This window comes from Danio rerio, chromosome 9 (genome assembly GCF_052040795.2).
Source record: "Danio rerio strain M-AB ecotype USA chromosome 9, GRCz13ab, whole genome shotgun sequence".
Classification (NCBI taxonomy): Eukaryota; Metazoa; Chordata; class Actinopteri; order Cypriniformes; family Danionidae; genus Danio; species Danio rerio.
This window is the reverse complement of record NC_141029.1, coordinates 27,040,621-27,059,731: the sequence shown is the minus strand read 5'-3', so window position 1 is coordinate 27,059,731 and position 19,111 is coordinate 27,040,621. Positions and strand designations below refer to the sequence as shown.

At 36.9% G+C, this 19,111-nt stretch overlaps 1 protein-coding gene and 1 long non-coding RNA gene across 2 annotated transcripts in view; one reads left to right on the top strand and one right to left on the bottom strand.

Moving 5' to 3' along the window:
* The window catches only part of htr2aa (5-hydroxytryptamine (serotonin) receptor 2A, genome duplicate a), a 43,162-nt gene extending 24,513 nt beyond the window's left edge, over nt 1-18,649 (top strand). The window contains exons 2-3 of the mRNA XM_087267884.1: nt 5,799-5,999; nt 17,595-18,649. Of these exons, the coding sequence (XP_087124010.1) occupies nt 5,799-5,999; nt 17,595-18,400 (1,007 nt within the window). The 3' untranslated portion in view covers nt 18,401-18,649. The remainder of the gene's footprint in view (nt 1-5,798; nt 6,000-17,594) is intronic.
* LOC147842374 (uncharacterized) lies at nt 2,600-6,384 on the bottom strand. Its single transcript, XR_015499442.1, has 2 exons — nt 4,720-6,384; nt 2,600-4,654 (listed from the first exon to the last, which is right to left on the bottom strand). It is a non-coding gene; the product is annotated as an uncharacterized LOC147842374 (long non-coding RNA).
* Nucleotides 18,650-19,111: the final 462 nt, after the last annotated feature.

Below are 19,111 nucleotides of genomic sequence, written 5' to 3'. Positions count from 1 at the left end.
GGTTTCCCCCACAGTCCAAAGACATGTGGTACAGGTGAATTGGCTTGGCTAGATTGTCCCTAGTGTATAAGTGTGCGTGTTGAATGTGTGTGTGGATGTTTCCCAGAGATGTGTTGCAGCTGGAAGGGCATCCGCTGCCTAAAAAACTTGCTGGATAAGTTGGCGGTTCATTCCGCTGTGGCGACCCCAGATTAATAAAGGGACTAAGCCGACAAGAAAATGAATAAATGAATGAATGAATTACAACAGCTGTTTCTCAATACCAAGAACACAGAGAATGGACTTGCATTCTTGTGGAGACCGGCCTTGCCAGGTTACCCAGGAAGAACGAACTCGGGTGTTTCTCAATTCCAAGAACACAGAAAATGGACTTGAGTTTTTGTGTAGACCAGTCTTGCCAGGCCTTCTCAGAAGAACGAACTTGGGAGACCGTGAGAACACAGAACGCATGCTATGAGATGCTGCATTCTTCCTGATGGTCACATGACCTTCATGCATTTTTAACTGAAAATTATTTAAACATTACAGCATTCATACAATGATTTATTGTATTTCGCTTTTCACAATATATACTATGCATAAAATACTTCACAAATATACATTGCACAATAAAAATAAAACAAATTTTAATATGAATTTTAGTAAATAAACAATAAATAAATAAATGTGTCTATACTTTTATTAAGATTTTCATGTTAATGTTTACTTTCACCGTCTCATTTAGGGAAATTCCTGAGATAAATAAGTCATCTCTCTGAACTTAAGTAATAAATCTAGATAAAATGCTGCGGTTACCACCTCCAGTCGCAATGACTTCTGAGACTTTTAGGTGCTCAAGGCTGTTTCTCAATTTGTATTCCTCAGCCATTTTGCTTATTGTATTCTCGTGTCACGTCATCATCAACTGCCAAAGTTCAGTTAAAAAACTCAAGACCGCAAGAACATAGGACATGTAAAAATTTTCTATGTGTTCTTAGTATTGAGGATGTGTCGATGCAGACTTGATCACCAAACACGCTCGAGAGATCCCAGAAGTCATTGCAACTGGAGGTGGGAAGCACAGCATTTTATATAGATTTATTGTTAAAGTTCAGAGAGATGACTTATTTATCTCAGGAGGTTCCCTAAATGAGATGGTGAAAGTAAACATTAACATGAAAATCTTAATAAAGGTGTAAACACAGTTTATTTGTTAAAATTCGTATTAAAATCTGTTTTATTTGTATTTTGCAATGTATATTTATAAAGTCTTTATGCATAGCATGTATTGTGAAAAGGCAAAAGCTATAAAATGTTGTATGAATGCTGTAATGCTGGAATAATTTTCGGTTAAACACGTGTGAGAGGTCATGTTCCCATCAGGAAGAACACAGAATCTCATTTCTCACAGGACGCCTTCTCTGTTCTCATGGTCTCTTTAGTTTGTTCTTCCAAAGTGACCTGGCAAGACCGGCCTTCAAAAGAACGCAAGTTTGTTCTCTGCATTCTTAGAATTGAGAAGTAGCCAAAGTTTGCAACGGTGCATCCTCGATATCAAGAACACATCTGGGAACTTGCACGCGCCCTCTGTTCTTGCAGTTTTGAGTTTTGGAACCTAACTTTGCCAGTTATTGATGACGTTACACGAGAACAAGAGGATGCAAGATCGCTGAAGAACGCATATTGAGAAACAGCCAGTATGTGCTAGAAATGATTCATTCATTCATTATCCTTTGGCTTAGGGCGACTTACACTATACACTTGCCTTGAACCGGGCCAAAGCAAGCTTGTTCCCCCTCCCATCTCCCCCGATAGCCAGCACTCTCATTACATTTGGGCTTGGGCACGCTTACGCCATCAATGATGCACTGTTCAGTAGAAAAGCGCTCTCGCTTAGCACAGTAGAGATTTTTTTAGTTATATTGTTTTAGTCATTTGGGATGGGGTGAACAAAGTCCTCGTGCTGCAGGAAGTAGGAGGTTTGCTGAAGGTGCAGCTGTGGTGCTGTGAGGGGTTTGCGCCTTTAATAAACTACGACAGTTTACGTTCATTGAACAGTAAGAATGATTAATAAATCTATGAAACAATCCTGTAAAAGTCAAGTTTCATCTTCAATTTCGGTCTCAGGCACGCTTTGCACTAGTAAGTTACACTATAAGCGTACCAAACGCCAAAGCATAAGTGAACTTCGCTCTGTCACACCTCTTCCAACTGAGCCAGGGCTGGCCAAATGAACCGTGCCTGAGCCCGATTCAAACAAGTGGTGCTCGCTGCAGAGCCATTTGAGGAGAGCTGAGCTCCAGCAAGGGGGAACTTAAGCTTGAGCTCCACCTTTTTTGCACTTCTTCTACGAGTGATGTCACTGGGGGTAGGGTTAGGGGTGGGGTTGGTGTACGCATTAAAACAGCTTACAGGAGGAGGAGCGACAGCTCATGCTCCCCCTCGCTGGAGCTCAGCTCTCCTCAAATGGCTCTGCAGCGAGCACCCTCTCGATTCAGAGCACTCACACTCTCTATTTTAGAGGTCACCACATCTTGTTTCATGCATCGGATGCCTTTCCAGCAGCAACCCAGTATTGGGAAACACCCATACACACCTATTCACACACACAGTCAGACCCTGTAGACATCTTAGTTTATTAAATTCTCCTATAGTGCATGTCATTGGACTGTGGGGGAAACCGGAGAACCCTGAGGAAACCTACACAAACTCGGAAAGTACATGCAAACTCCACACAGAAATGCCCACAGGCCCAGGTGGGAGCTGAACCTGTGACAGCACTAACCACTGAGCCACCGTGTTGAGTAAAACTGTAAATGTTTATATTAGAGCAGAAATGATCCGGGTTTGCATGTCATGTAAAACACATCTATCCTTAGCTAATGTGTCACCCAACTTCTTTTTATACCCCAGTAGATAGTGAAGGCAGATTCGCGTGGGTGCTTTTCAAAGCAAAGATAATGTTATTTACTCACAGTTCTTCTCCTGAGCTGCTGCCTGCGTTTATCACACTGCAGACTAAATTTGAGTCCACACTGATATTTTCTACTGCAGAAAAATTTGCAGAATCTGTCTTTGTCTGGAACTGTATGGAAACCACAGGTTTTCTATCACTCTGAAAGAACACAGTAAACACAACACACCGGGAAACTAATGTAATTCTGTGGCTTTGCTGAGGTAACAATCCAATATCAAACCCGAGTGAGTTCTGATGAACAAAGCTGTTTCTGAAACTCAAGTGTGTGATTGTGTGCTCTTTGTTGTGGTGATTGATGGTCTTTATCATCTTTTTGCACACACGCTCTGTATATTCATTCATCCACATATGACCATTCTTCCCTTTCACTTCCTCTCTCTGCATGCATCCCATTTCCTGCAGCTCCTCCTCCTGTTACCCTCTCACCCATTCCTTTATATTTTTCTACCTCATTTCCTTTTCTCTTGAATGAGTGTTTTCTTTGTGGCACTTCATTTGTGTTGGCTCTTTTGCTTTGTGCTTTATTTCAATCTTTTGTCAATGACAAAAAAACCTGTAGTGATAGTGAAGCATATCAAAGAAACTACTTGAAAATAACTGCAAATTGTGTAAATGTATTATTAATTCAATATTTCTCTCCTTCACATTTTGTGTCTGTGTGTGTTCTGTACAAAGTGCCAGGAGTGTTAAAAATGAACTGTACAGTTTCACTGATGAGTCTTTGGTGGATGGTCATTTTCTGCCTGACTGCCCAGAGCGGCTTGAACTAACTCTACTGAACTCACAGAAATGAACTAATTCAACATCACCTGCTTCTGTGCAGAGTGATCGACAGACAGAAACATACAGACAGAAAAACAGGCAGAAACAGATGGATTGAAGGATGTACATTAAGATATGAACTGATGAATAGATATACTGTATGGGTATATCGATGTATAGGATATGTCTTACCTATATAGATATCAATGCTGAATTATTGGTTATTTGATAGATTTTTATTTTTAAATATTGCTGAATTAACCAAAAGTTTGACTTCGAGAGGTTGATTAATCCTAACTGTGACCAAATAATTTTAGAGATAGAAATAAACAAACATTTAAATATGGATAGATTATGAAGATGATTATTAAGACAGAAAGAGATGGATGGATGGATGGATGGACATTAACATATGAACTGATGAATATAGATATACTGAATAGGTATATAAATGTTTACACTGTAAAACCCAAAAAGTTAATGTTATTCAAACCGTTTGAGGAAATCGATTGCACCAAACCATTTAAGTTAAATAACTAATCTATATGAATACTGTGAACTTAGTACATTTAAGTTGAAGTAATGATATAGTTAATTAACTCATTGCCTCCAGTTTAAAACTCTTTTCAAACAAGTAGAATGAACTTTCAGTAAATTTAGAGTTAACTACACTCATGTCATTTGATAAAGTTGACTTGTTGTGGTTTAACGTGTAGGATAGAGAGATTAATATCACTAAATTGCTGGATTTATTGATAGTTTGACTATTTAGCTTGATTGACCCTAAACCTAATGTAATCCTGACAATTAAATTAAGATATAGAGATAAACACACATTTAAATATGAATAGATTAATAAGATGCCTAATAAGACAGAAACAGATGAGATGGATGGATATTCAATGAATGGGTAAATAGATGTGTATACATATATATCTATACATATATGTATAGATTTATACACAATATGTATAGATATATACACACACGCATGCAAGCACACACACACACACACACACACACACACACACACACACACACACACACACACACACACACACACACACACACACTGTATGGGTGTATGAATAAATAGGATAGAGGGACAGATATCACTGTATTGATTGACTTTTAGAGATTGATTTACTTTAACCCTAACTGATTAGATTTGGACACCGAGATAAACAGAGACAGAATTCGACAGAAAACAGTCAGAAAATAGATATGGAATGTTTAGATATGGACGTATTGATGAAATCAATGGATGAACAGATAAATGATTATGGATTCATATACATAGATAGATGAATAAGTGAAGCTTATTTATAAACTAATTTCGAGAGGAGCACATGCTTATGATTGAACATGGCTGCTTCAGCATTGGCTAATATATGATCCACCAATCAGTCAATTCCTATCTCACCATAAATAACCAGAAGTTCTTATCTCAGTATCTTTGTTTTAAAGAATCCCCACTTCCACCCCTACTCTTTCTTCCTTTCTATACAGGGCGGCACGATGGCCCAGTGGTTAGCACTGTTGCCTCACAGCAAGAACTTTACAGTTTCAAGTCCTTACCTGGCCAGGGTCTAGCTCAGGGCTCTCTCCTGGGACAGCATGCCAAATTTTTATCAATCATCAGCTAAGGGTGAACTCTTGAAATAGACATTTAAAAATTGAATGCATGAATGTATAGGAAATACCAAAAAAATACATATTATATGAATAGATGAAGGACAGTCAGATTAAATGATTCTTAGATAGACGGGTGGAAGGACAGAAATAGAAGAGACACAGACAGACAGTTACGTATAGTAGTGGCTGATACATATAATAGTGTAATGATGAAAGTGTTTTTCTCCTGTGTGTTAAATGAGTTCACTGTCAGTGATTGTTAAGCTCTTGTTCTGTTTTCAAGAGCTCATCACATTCATGCCTTCCAGTGAAATCCCTCACTTGTGGATGAAGCACGTTAAATAATCTCACTGGGTCCATTAGCAAGAAAGTCAGTGTTTCTGTGCCTTTTGTTGTCAGTTTTATTCATTCAATCTGATTCTCTGCATGTGTATCTCCTCTTCAGGTTACTCATGGCCTTTCCCTGCATCACTGTGTCCCATGTGGATCTACCTAGATGTGCTCTTCTCCACCGCCTCCATCATGCACCTGTGTGCAATTTCTCTTGACCGCTATGTGGCCATTCGTAACCCCATCCGACACAATCGGTCAAATTCCCGCTCCCGAGCCCGGGCCAAGATTACGGCAGTCTGGACCATCTCTGCAGGTACACCTGATGCCATCAACACATGAGCACAACTCCGTGCTGTAGAGAGATATGATGACAAAAAGATGCCCAATGAGTCATGATTAAGTCATGTAAAGTGGAGATATAAATTAGAAAACAGTAAATGAACACTGGCGGTTCATTCCACTGTGGGGAACCCTTGTAAATCAGGGGAAATAAGCTAAAGAAAAGCGAGTGAGGCAGTGAGTGAATGAACATTGTTTTAGGTTTTACAGAAATAGTGTAATTTTCATTGTTTAGGATTTGAGGGGATTTTAGTTTTCTGTTTATAACATGTCCGTTAAAAATACAAAAAAAAAAAAAACAATGATACAATACAATGTTTGTAGCAATAAGAACAATAAAAACTAAAATTTCTGACGTTTACAGCAGTCAAAAAGTTTTTTCCCCCGCTTTGAATGACTTTAACACATCGACAACCACGCGATATCAATAGTCGCTCACTGGACAACTAGTCTCTCACTCACTAATATTTTACAGTACATCACTAGTGATAAAGTCCATCTATTAGACCAATGATGAAACAAACAGCATGGTGGAAGGTTAAATGCCTTTTATAGCCCTTCTGAAAATAATTCTGTTATTTATTTGAATTTATATTTGTTTTTCACCTCTGAATTTAATTTGACTACAATTTTAAGTGACAATCACATTTGGACTGTATTTCTAATTGTAAGAACAGATCACATTCAACGTTTATGACTCAGTTTAGTTTTTGATTTGTATCTGATCCTATACTCATCAGTTAAACGTTCATTAGGGACCCAATGCTGCACAGAGTTTTGCACCCTAGGATTGCATTTCTTCTCTGGACATTATTTCGAAACTCTGCAGTCCGCTTGCTCCTGCTCACTCGTACTAAAAGAGTAGTTCATTTAGTCACTTTCATACAACTTGCTCCACGTAATCTACTGGATATCAACACTTTACTTTCTAGATGAAAGTGTATCATGCCAATTACAGAAGCAACGAATAAAAAGTCAATTTAGAAATACAACATCAATTACTTAAAGATAAATCCAAGAGTTAGAAATGGATCAAGTATGTTGCGGCATTCAAGTCTCGGATGCAAAAGCTCAGAGACTCACACACTGCAACGGGGTATCCTGGCAAACAGATCCCCATGACGTTTTTACACATTTTCTTTAAATACTCAACTCAGGAAAAAAAAAACATAAATTTAAGTTAATAAATGCTTCACCAAGACCTCTGTCTGGTCATATGTTAACCTAAAAACTAATCAACATCTGGGGCAAAGAGTTCGTAATTGACGGACAATTTCACACTTCAGTAGGACAGACTTTTCCCAAACTCACACAATAATTATCATAATACAAGTGATTACTGCAAGATCACACAGAAACATTTAAAATGATACCAAACACGAAAAGTTAAGTTATAGATTCACAAGATACACCATATGAAGAGGGTGAAGATTCGGTTTGAAAAGTCAGTGACCTGAGCTCTGATTGAAGAACTGAAGGGAGCGCCAGAGAGGAGGGCACATGATGGTAACTGAGGCAGTTGAAGAACTTGCTTTCTTGCCGACCTGCTACTCAGACTAGAAAGTTCATAGTTTTATTGCATGGCAATACTTTTGGTCTTGTCTCATGAAATTCCCTAACAGTTCTAAGGGTTACATATTATGGAGAGATTTAGCCATCTTTACACTCTAACAGTCCCTCACATGACATCCCTCTCTCACAGGTCTTTACTAGTTTCTCACTGGACACAAATAGTTTCTCAGAGTACTTTATAGTCTCTCACTAGACTGTGCTTGCCTCTCAGAGGACATACCTAGTCTCACAGGACACAGTTACTTTAACTGGACTTCACTGGTCTCTCAAAGGACATCACTAAGTCTCTCAGAGGGCTTCACCTGACTTCACTAAACTCTCACAGGATTAACTAGGCTTGCTGGGCCTCAATAGTCTTTCAGAGGACATCATTAGTCTCTGACAGGACATAACTAGTTTCAATGGACTTCACTAGTATCTCACTAGACTTTACTTGTCTCTCACTCTGTTCTGCTGTGATCTTGATGAGCTCTTCTTCCCTAGTAGCAAAGAATTCTGGCCCAGATTTGGCATTAAGCTGGGACAGCAGGCATTCATCCGGCACTGGCATACAGCATGTGGGCCAACCATGGCCTGGGTTTGGCAGAGGTGGCACCGTCTATAATGCGGCACACAAGATTTGGGCCAGATGTAAAACATAGTATTTGGCCCAGATTTAAAAAATTGTTTGTGGGCCAGGTGAGTTTGGCCAGTCTTGACCCACATTTAAAATACATTAAAATAATTTTTGATTAAATACATCAATTCTACCAATCAGGTCACTGAGCAAAAAATAAAAGCCCATAGTGTGCCTAAAGCGCAATGCTTCATGGGTTTATCAATTTCATTGCAATCGTGACACACCAACCTTACTGGCCCAGTTCAGGCCTAGCTATGAGTTATTAACTTGTTACTTGGCTGAGACTTGGCCCAGATATGGTCTGTGTTTGGCCCTTGTCTAGAAGCCAGATTTGGTCCAGTCATGTACCGTAATTCACTGCGGCATGTGGGCCAAGCAAAACCTGATTGTGTGGGCCAGAGCTGGGCCAGAGAAATTTTGCTTTGTGGGTTCAGTCTCTTCCACAGTTTACTGACTGGAGCTCATTGGTCGTAAACTCATTTTCTGAATAGCCACTGTTCTACAACGTTTTGCTTTTACCCCTGGCAGTGACCCTGGAATTGGGCAACTGTAGCTTCAAATTCTGTATGCTCATAACATATTAACCACTGATTCTGCTCTCGGAAGGGTCTGAAATGACTTTTTATGCAACTAAAGTGAAGAACTGATCACAGGAGGTCTTTAACCGTTTATGTTTATGTGAACCTGAATTGCTTTGGGAATAGAGATATTAGGGGCTAATAAAGCCTCAATGCCTTTGGTCATTCACAAGAAGAAAGACTATATTGAATACAGAGAGAGAGAGAGAGAGAGAGAGAGAGAGAGAGAGAGAGAGAGAGAAAGAGAGATAGAGCTTTTTCAGCAGAAGTTGAATATCTGTAATTGAGAAGTAAAATTGCAGCAATATTCAGCTTTATTATAGATTGGCGTTGAGAGGCGACAATGAGACTCTCGGTTATGACTGCAGCTTCATCAGTATCCTGCTGATAATGTCAATGAAGCACCACACAGACTAAAGAATTGAGAAGGAGAAAAAATTACATAATAGAAAGCTAAAACTTAATGAATTTTACTGGTCTGGGATATTAAATGATGAAGTCATGAATATTTCCACCATGCATAGTATAATTTTCACCACATCTCAAATCATGTGTTTAAACGCATTCTCTGTTGAAAATACATTTTTAATATGTTTGTTGAATAAATAGCTTCATCTTGCTAAGGTTAATTAAAAAATGTTCAGCTTGCTTTTTAATTTCAAGCTTGGACTAAAAAAGCTGTTGGTTTGGAATCATGTACTCTAAACACAAGTAACAAAAGATATACTATGTGACTTGTTGTTTCCATGTCACTTTTTACATAAGTTTGGTTATGAGACGTTTGCCGACTGAGACAAAGTTGTCAGCGATTCTTCCTATTGTAAAGTTATGCAGTGTGAAACCCCCTGTTGCCGATCCACCTTGCAGTGTAAACACAGCAGCCAAGATATGCTAGCCCAGATAGTCATGCAGTGTGAAAACATCTGTGACACAACTACTTTAAAAATCTTTTAGTCTGAACTCGGCACAAGTCTCTCGGAGTCAGAGGTGGATAGTAACAAATTACATTTACTTCGTTACATTCACTTGAGTAAAATTATTGGGTAATGTGTACTTTTTGAGTACATTTAGATGAGAACTTTTACTTCTTAAATACACTTTTAGAGAAAAAAACTATACTCTTACTTTGCTCCATTTGGCGGAGTTTCACCGTTACTGTCATAAATATGATTTATAAATAAGATTCACTAATTGTTTGCAAATATCGTGAAGCCCACTGTTAGAGAGGTGGTGTCGCGAAAGGTTGCTATAGAGACGCGTTTCCCGCTTTCGTTTAGTGCGTGCTTGTGTTGGAATGAATGATGGCTGAAGACATGCAAGTTTATCGGATCAAATCACCTGTGGCCTCAAGTTCAGTCTCTGTATTAACTACAAGATGTTTATAGAGCGATGTACGCTCTGCATTGAACTGATAACGCATTGTATGCATGACAGCCTCAACTTTAAAAAATGCGTAGAGGTGTATAAAGTTTTATATCATTTAGCCTTTTTTCTGCTATTACTCCTGACAGTGATCTCAAAATTTGGAAGATTAATTTAAATTGTTTGGTTAAATTAAGGATCATGAATACACGCAAATAGTATTTTAGCATGATTTTTAATTTCAAGCTTGCACTAAAAATTGTGTTGGAATCAAGTACACTAAAATTAAGTACTTAATTAAAGTACACTAACTTCTGATATAACCTAATAACAATGGTGTAATAATTTGCTAAAATAATCCTTAATTCAACAATTGATTGACTTACACTTTTAAAGTGTTGTTCTATGAAAATGGTATAAAATATATGAAAATTGAAGAAAAAAAAAACATGAAAGCATTGAAAAAGTCTGATTCCATGATTCTATGACTTTCATATAACTAAAGAAAAAAAAATGACCTCTGCAAAATTAACCTCTGAGTGGCAAATTTAAAAAGTCTAGTCACACTGATATTCTTCAAACTGACCTTAGACTAACTGTTGTTTGATCTGCGTGCAGGACAGACCGAAATAGAAATATTACATGAGCAGAAAATGTAATAAAGTGTAATAAAGCCACAATGCCATTTACATAATTTTAATGTGAAAAATAAAACAATACAGTTTATGAAACACATTTATAATACAAAGTAATAAAACCAAAGTCAACAGAGACCTACAGAACTATCCTAAAAATATCTGCACTAAAAAGCGATTAGACTGTGCCGCTACACATTTGGATGGAGCTTCATTTGCCTGAACGTCTAAAAACCTCTCGAATTTCAGAGTGGCCAAAAAAAAAAATACTAAAAAAACAGAGAGATAGTGTTGCTTTTAAGTAAAAAAGACTTTTAGATGGTAATTATCTATCATTTGAGGATCAAAGGAGATCTACTAACATTTCATAGATTAAGGCTCTTTGAGCATGAGTCAGGAGCTTTCAAAAAAAGCAGCACGTCTGGTTCCTAAGACAAAAAAGGTGGTTATGTAATTATCAAGTGAGAAGGCGCTTGTCACTGAGATAGCATAAACATGCAGAATTAGCTGCCTTTGTACTGGAACATTTGATAGATGTTGTGTTTTTTCATCTATTCGGAATGCAATCAGAGCAGTTCAAGTATTACCCCTTCCTTTCCATGTTAAACAGCTCTCAATCTGCTTTAAGGCAAGACACTACAGACAAACTCATTGTTTTTTCTATCTTAATCTGGTTTTAAGATGGCATTTTGCTTCCATAATGTTATTTTTCAGACGAGTGGAAAGAAAACATTTATGATACATATTTAACACCATGTTCTAACAAAATGTGATGTAGATTTCAGCGGCAGGCAATTTGTCTCGTCGCAACACGTCAAGTATGAAACAACAAAATCAATCAAATATCACAATCAGAGAAGCATGGGTGGAACAAATAATCCAGTTAATATAAGAAAGTAATCAAATTCATGAATATCAAATAATTTTAATGTTATTAAAACTGCATTCTGAGGTTAAAGTTTTAACTAAGCTAAAAATAATTTGCAATAACTATTATGCTGGTGATTAGCAAAACAGACCTACAGTATAGATTGAATACAGATTTGTAGCTGTGTCAATATGAAACCTATCATAACAACTGCAAAATAATAAATTAAAGCATATTTCATTAACCTGAGCAAATGATCTTACCATCGCTGTCATCATCAGAGCACAATCACAATCATATTCTCAAAAGCATAATTTTCAACATCTTTAGATTGACTATTTTGTTTTTGACTGCTCATTCACCGGATCCAAGTGACAGTGGCACATTTAATTGCACACAGTAATTGCTCTGCAGTAAAGCTATTAATTAAAGCTATTCAACTATTTCCAGTTTCGATAATGATATTCTTTACAGAGCTAACTCAAAAATATATATTTATTTATAGTTATTATTCTTGTTGTAGAGTTTATAATGAATAGCATTAAAAAAGGTCAGGAGAGGTTAATGTTTATCATATTAGCAATTTATTGTATAGAATGAATAATTCAATTTACAGAATTCTGTTATCTTTAATGCAATGCAAGAGTTACGTTCAGGAGTGCACAACAGTATTATTTCCTGACTTCAAGTTAAAGACAGCTGATATTAACAGGTGGAGTTTAGTGAAATTCGTCACTTGTCAGTCATTCTCCAGTCATTCTCCTGTCCTCCATTGGTCGTACCCATACATACTTCCTCTTTTTCTACAAATTCTCTACACAACATTAAAAGGATAAGACTTTTTCAACTCCACATATTCTGTGTTCACTTTTAACACATTTCTGACAATGTGATGCATTAATATAGAAATTAAACAGTACTTTATTACGAATTAATGATGAGTTAAGGCCAATCATGAACTAACTTTAACAACATGAGTCACAAGAGTTCTTGTGTGAAAAAACGGCTAATTTAATAACTTGTAAATACATGTTAATTAATGTTTTAATTAGCATTTAACTTTAAGCTAAATGTAACTAAAATGAAGTCATGAGCTGTTAATGTATTATGTAATTCATTATATGTGCATAATGTATAATTATGTCATGATTTTACTTGGAGGGCTACATCACCATTAACTCATCCTTAACTACTCTTGAACTCCTGTTCATGTTGACGTTGACAGAACACTTTTGTATTGTTATTCAGTGTAAATGGCGGATGTGCATAAGAAGTTCATGAGCAGTTGAGAGTAGACAAATGATGATGTGCCCCTCTAAGTAAAGTCACGACATAATTATACATTAACATATCCTGAGTTCATGATGATTAAGCATAAACCAATGTGGTTATTAATACATTAATGAACAAACAATCATGTACTAAAAAGTAATTAAGGTAGCCATTATTCACACATGAAATCATGTGGCTCATGTTAAAGTTTGTTCATGATTAGCGCAATTTATAATAAAGTTATGCTTATTAACACATCATCATTCATGTACTGTTATTATAAAGTTTTACCCTTTAATCAAATTTACCATAGCCTTTTATCCCCCCTCAAAATGACTTTTTGTTCACTTCTGGTCACAAAGGATATGTCTTAAGTTGTGTGGTTATCAGTGCATTTTCCATTTCTGTCCTGCCTTTGCAGGAGGGAGTCGTTCAAATATGAGTATATGAAAATTTAGCTCCTTGTTCTCATCATCCCGCATCTGAATACATTCTGCAAAAGCGGGTGCTGACTATGATTTCAGTGGACAGTAATCCACCACAACTGAGTGCAAACTGGCTTTCAAATCTTCCTCCATTTTGTTAGCAATGCCCATCAATCATCTATGTACAAATATGTACCCAAAAGATGAACTCACGCACCGTCCTACATTTTTTTTTTCTCATTTCAGAAACCATTTCAATCGGATGAACATCATGATAAGGGTAACAAGGACAAACTTAACATCCATTTCACACTTTTAAATATCAGATTTAGACATCAGTCATCAATAACTGACTAGCATACTTTAATCCACCCAAGAAGACAAGGGCTGTTTACTCTGCTCTACTGGAAAGCATGAGAAATGTGATGCCAGCTGAAGTGGATGGTGAATAAGATAAAACAACCCCACTTTAAACTCACTTTTGAAGGGGAAACCTTACTGATGTATATTTTTTAATCTCCTCATCTTTCTCTCAGATTTGAACACTCTGCTGCTCTTATCATAGTCATCCGAGGCCCGCGGTTATCCATATTTACACAGCCAATGCCAGATGCACCATCCAGAGGCATGAGGTCCATTCGGCACCACCCGCTCTGTTCCCCCCAACAAACCCCAGAGATCAGACACGATTTGCAGAGATTTACTGTTGCCATGCAGAAGTCTTATCACCATGGCAGTTTCACTGAAAGTTTGTCCTTGAGCAATACATGCTTTCCATTTGCAAGATGCTAACGGAAATGAGAAATATATCATATGCAGCATTATATACAGTAGGGGGAAGTCAAAGCTAATGGTCGTAAATAGTTGTGTTGTTGAGGTTATGCTTTTACAATGTCATATACAATGAGGGGGGAAAAAGTAGCATCAATTATGTGTGAAGTAAACCGAAGGTAAGTGACAAAGATGGACATTTTCGCTGCCTAAGCATAAGCAATGTGTGCATGCAAGTAGAAGCCAGTCCTTGAACAGGAAATCCATCAATCACGGGTTTCCCATTGAGCTGCTCAGCGTGCTTTGTGTGTGTGCCTGTTTTTAATATATAAATATATGCCACCTGCGCTCTCAGTTTGAAACAGTTTAATGATTTGTAAATAAATTATATATTTGTGCTCGAAAAAAATATGCAAAGTGTTTACATGTAATTAAGAGAGATGAGCTTATTATCTATATTGAAACAAGATGATATGGCAAAATAACAGACTGAGTGTATGCTGTTTAACTGATGCTTGTGTATCTATAACAGCACTATTATTTCTAGGAAAATTTGACTATATTAGCATATGTGGGTGACGCAGGGGGGCTGTGGGAAGCGCTGTTGACGCACAGCAAGACGGTCGCTGGTTCAAGCCTTGGCTGGGTCAGCTTGCATTTCTGTGTGGAGTTTGCCTGCTCAAAGACGTGCGTGATAGGTGAATTTAAAAGGCATCCGCTGCTTAAAACATATGCTAGATCAGTTAGTGGTTTATTCTGCTCTGGCGACCCCTGATTAATAAAGGGACTAAGCCAAAAAGGAAAATTAATGAATAAATTAGCATATGTAGTTAAAATTATGTTTATTGTTTATTTATTTATTTATTTATTTATTTATTTATTTGTTTATTTATTTATGTTTAAGTTTATTTATTATTATGTTTAGGGGTTCTTTTATTTAAAAAAAAATCATGCACAGAAATTTATTATAATGTTGCTAAATGCTTATCACAAACATTCACACACATAAAAAGGCATAATATATTTGTGCTATGTTACCAAATGTAAGAATAATTCCTATTATTTAATAGTACTGTTGTTAATACATACAAAAATCCTAAAACAGAAAAAAAATCTTGCAGTATTTAATAATTTTGATCATCCTCGTTATATATTCTGATGATCATAAGTTACTTTGTACCACTCTGACATCATCAGCAGTGTTGGGGATAACATGTTACAAGTAATGCCACATAATCTCATGGCAATTCGTGACTTTTTGATTTAGTGGCTAATTCGTATGAATTCGTACAATCTAATTTGTACAATTTAGTACGATTTGCTCATCACCCAATGGCGGTTGAGGTTAGGGGTGGGGTTGGGTGCCACGCCTCTTTTTTAAAATCTTACATTTTTGTACGACTAGACTCATACGAATTCGTAGGAATTAGCCACTGAACTGACAAAACATAAAATACTTATGTTTCCTCAGGCTGGTAATGTGTTACATAATAATATTACTTTTCCTAAGTAACAAGTCAGGTAATGCATTACTTTAATAAAGTAATATTATTTGAGTTACTTTTTACCTTGCTTAATTGGCTTTTACAAAATATTTTGTGAAATAAAAATGACCTTAGTCAGGTTGAATTACTCAACAAGAGAGTGGGCTGTGAGGGAACAGAAACAGTCGGTTCACAGTCATTATCATCATCAGGTCTCCTTTTTCACAGCAAATAAGTCAGTGTAAGGCAAGGCAAGGCAAACTTTATTTATAGAGCAAAATTTTACACAACTGTAGTTGATCCAAAGTGCTTTACAATAAAATAAACTAGAAAATAAAAATAAAAACTGGAATAAAAAATTTGAGGAAATATAAATGTATAAAAGTAATACTAAAAAACAAATAAAAAATAACATGCATGTGTCACTCAAAGGCAAGAAAGTAAAAATAAGTCTTTAAGTTAAATTTAAAAGCATCCAATGAAGGATAAATCCTGATGTTCAAAGGGAGACTGTTCCAGAGCCTTGGGGCCGCAACACAGAAAGCTCAATCACCTTTTGATTTGCAGAGTTTGAGAGATAGACAAAAGAAACTGATCATGGCATCTTAATGGCCTACAAGCAGTATAAGGCCTAATAAGTTCACTGACATAGGCCGGGGCAGAATTGTGCAATGCTTCTTAAGTGTACTGTTCTAGTAACTGAATAACTCAAGATATTGGTTTACCTCGAGTCAAAGAGGTATGTTTGTACTGAGGACAGAAAAAATTTCACGACAACTCTTTAATGGACTCGTTTGACTGGTTCACTTAGAAGATCTGGTTAAAACAAACAATTCATTCTCGAATTGCCCATCATACAGACAGTCAGGATTTTTGTTATTTTTAACTCATCAAATAAAAGAGGTGGATTGTCATTAAGTGTAGATTATGTATAAGTTTTGACAACTGCAAGAAACACAACATCGAAAAAAAAAAGCACTACACCTGCACCCTCTTTTAGGAAACGATTTACACATTTACTAGGGCTACGTGAAGCAATTTATTCAATGTGTAAAGCTCAAAGATTTATTTTGTTTTGGGGATCCTCTTACTGTTCATTTTGTTATTAAACATTAACCATTTTAGGTTTCAAATCTGTTTTTGCCTTAATATAAATTATTTCATGTTGATACTTTATTGCAGTCTTTATCTCAATGGGCAGTGAATTTACTTAACTAATAACACAAAACATACAAAAATAGCAAACACATGCTTTCATTAATTTGTATACTAGCTCTGGGCTCAGAAAGTTGTCAAATAGGTGGCTATTAAATGCAGATTTAATATAAAAAAGGTGAACAAACACCTGCAAGTTCTGAAAGAGATCAAACCTCAGCCAGGAAAGGAAATGAAACTCAAAAGTAATAAAACACATTACTTTCCATAAAAATAACCAAGTAACGCAACTATTTACTTTTTGGGGGAGTAACTCAATATTGCAATGTATTTTCAAAAGTAACTTTCCCCAACTCTGTCTAGCAGGCATTAGGGTTGTAATGAAGTATTTGTCAACTGCAAAATCATGATTAGTAATAAGTTGACAATAACAAAGAATCTTTAAGATAACAGACAGCAGACCGTCTACAAATACTCTAACAACTGTTAGTCTTACAGTCAAAAGGTATTACCAAAAAGAATAATATCAACATGTTGTGTTATGTATGAAAGCACTGTTATTATATTTATTTCTATGTACTATTATTCATCCGTGGCAGCTTGTACAAATAGACTGTGAAAAGAACACTAGCAGAACAGCAGCATACAGTATGTCACTGACAAACTGCAGGTCACACAACCTCGCCTTTGTGTTTTGCATGAAATAACCGACTGTCATCATTTATTTTGTTCCGTTTGGTTTCTCAGCCACCTTTTTTTTAGCCTGTCTTAAATTCTGCAGACTAACCTATACTATTAACACACTTTCTTCCCTCTGTCTGTCTGCAGGCATCTCTATGCCAATCCCAGTGCTGGGTTTGCGTGATCACACCAAAGTTTTCAAGGACGGCAGCTGCCTATTGACTGACAACTCTTTTGTATTGATTGGGTCCTTTGTGGCATTCTTTGTGCCATTGACTATTATGGTGGTGACCTACTTTTTGACTATCAGCGCTCTGCAGAGTGAAGCCACGCTCTGCCTTGACCAACTGGTGCCCAGGCCCAAATGGAGCACAGGTTTAACTCTTAACTTTCTACCAGGACCCTCGTTTTCGCCGTCAGAGAAAAAACTCTTCCTGAGGCGTTCATTGAGCCGGGAGCCGGGAGCAGATTCAGGAGTTGTCACACCTCCTTTTGGACGGCATAACATGCAGTCTATCAGCAATGAACAGAAGGCCTCTAAAGTTCTGGGGGTAGTTTTCTTTCTCTTTGTGGTCATGTGGTGCCCCTTTTTTATAACCAATGTTTTGGCAGTGGTTTGTGAACCGAATGCGTGCAATGCTGATATAATGAACAGACTGTTGAATGTTTTTGTATGGGTTGGTTACCTGTCCTCCGCCGTTAACCCATTGGTTTACACACTCTTCAACAAGACTTATCGCTCAGCCTTCGCGAGATACATCCGATGCCAGTTTCATGAAGAAAAGAAACCGTTACAGTTAATTCTGGTCAACACAATCCCACCGATGGCCTATCAGTCCACACACCTGCCACTCACTGGATCAATAGGCAATGGGGATTTCTCTCTACCCCTTCCTAATAAAAACCACCATCTGTCCAAAAGCGGCAAAAATGAGAGTGTCAGCTGCTTGTGAATTCACTCTACGAAAGTAGGATTTTCTTCTGGGTTCTTGTTTGGCATTAAATCCTTCTTACCTCTACAGAGATTGGTTCTGAATGGTCTAAAGTATTAGTATTCAAAGCTCAATCGTATCTGTGAATGAACTGCATCAATGTCCACAGGGTACTGATACATCAAAAGACTGTCCGGGATCTGCCCTTAACGTCAGTATCGATGAATCAATGTGATAAAATGACTATAAAAAATGTATATAAGTGTTAAAGTTTCGGTTTGATGTCAAGACTTCTTGTTTTGATTTTTTATGTAGCACTTTATATTGCAGAAAGTGAAGTCTAAAGTCACGGGAGATCAACCGTTCTGTTTACAATGTCTGGTTTTTGGATAACAGTTGTGCTGTGACTAGTGTTTTGTATTGAGTCAAGCAATTGAGATGCTGTAGCCTCATTCATGTAAGCTGATGTCTGTGCTGCTGGTTTATTATTTGTCGTTTGTATTCACTGAATCCAGACACAAAAACATCTCCTGAAGGTCAGAAGCTAATTATGAAAATGCTAGATATATTAAAAGTTAAACTACCTTTTCATTTTTGGACCTGCACTTTCACTTTGAGTATTGAAAGTATTGAGCACAACAGTTTTGTGCATATCATTTGATTCATTGATATGATTTTCATTATAAAATTGACTAAATTTATGAAAATATTAATTATTTATATTTCATCTCA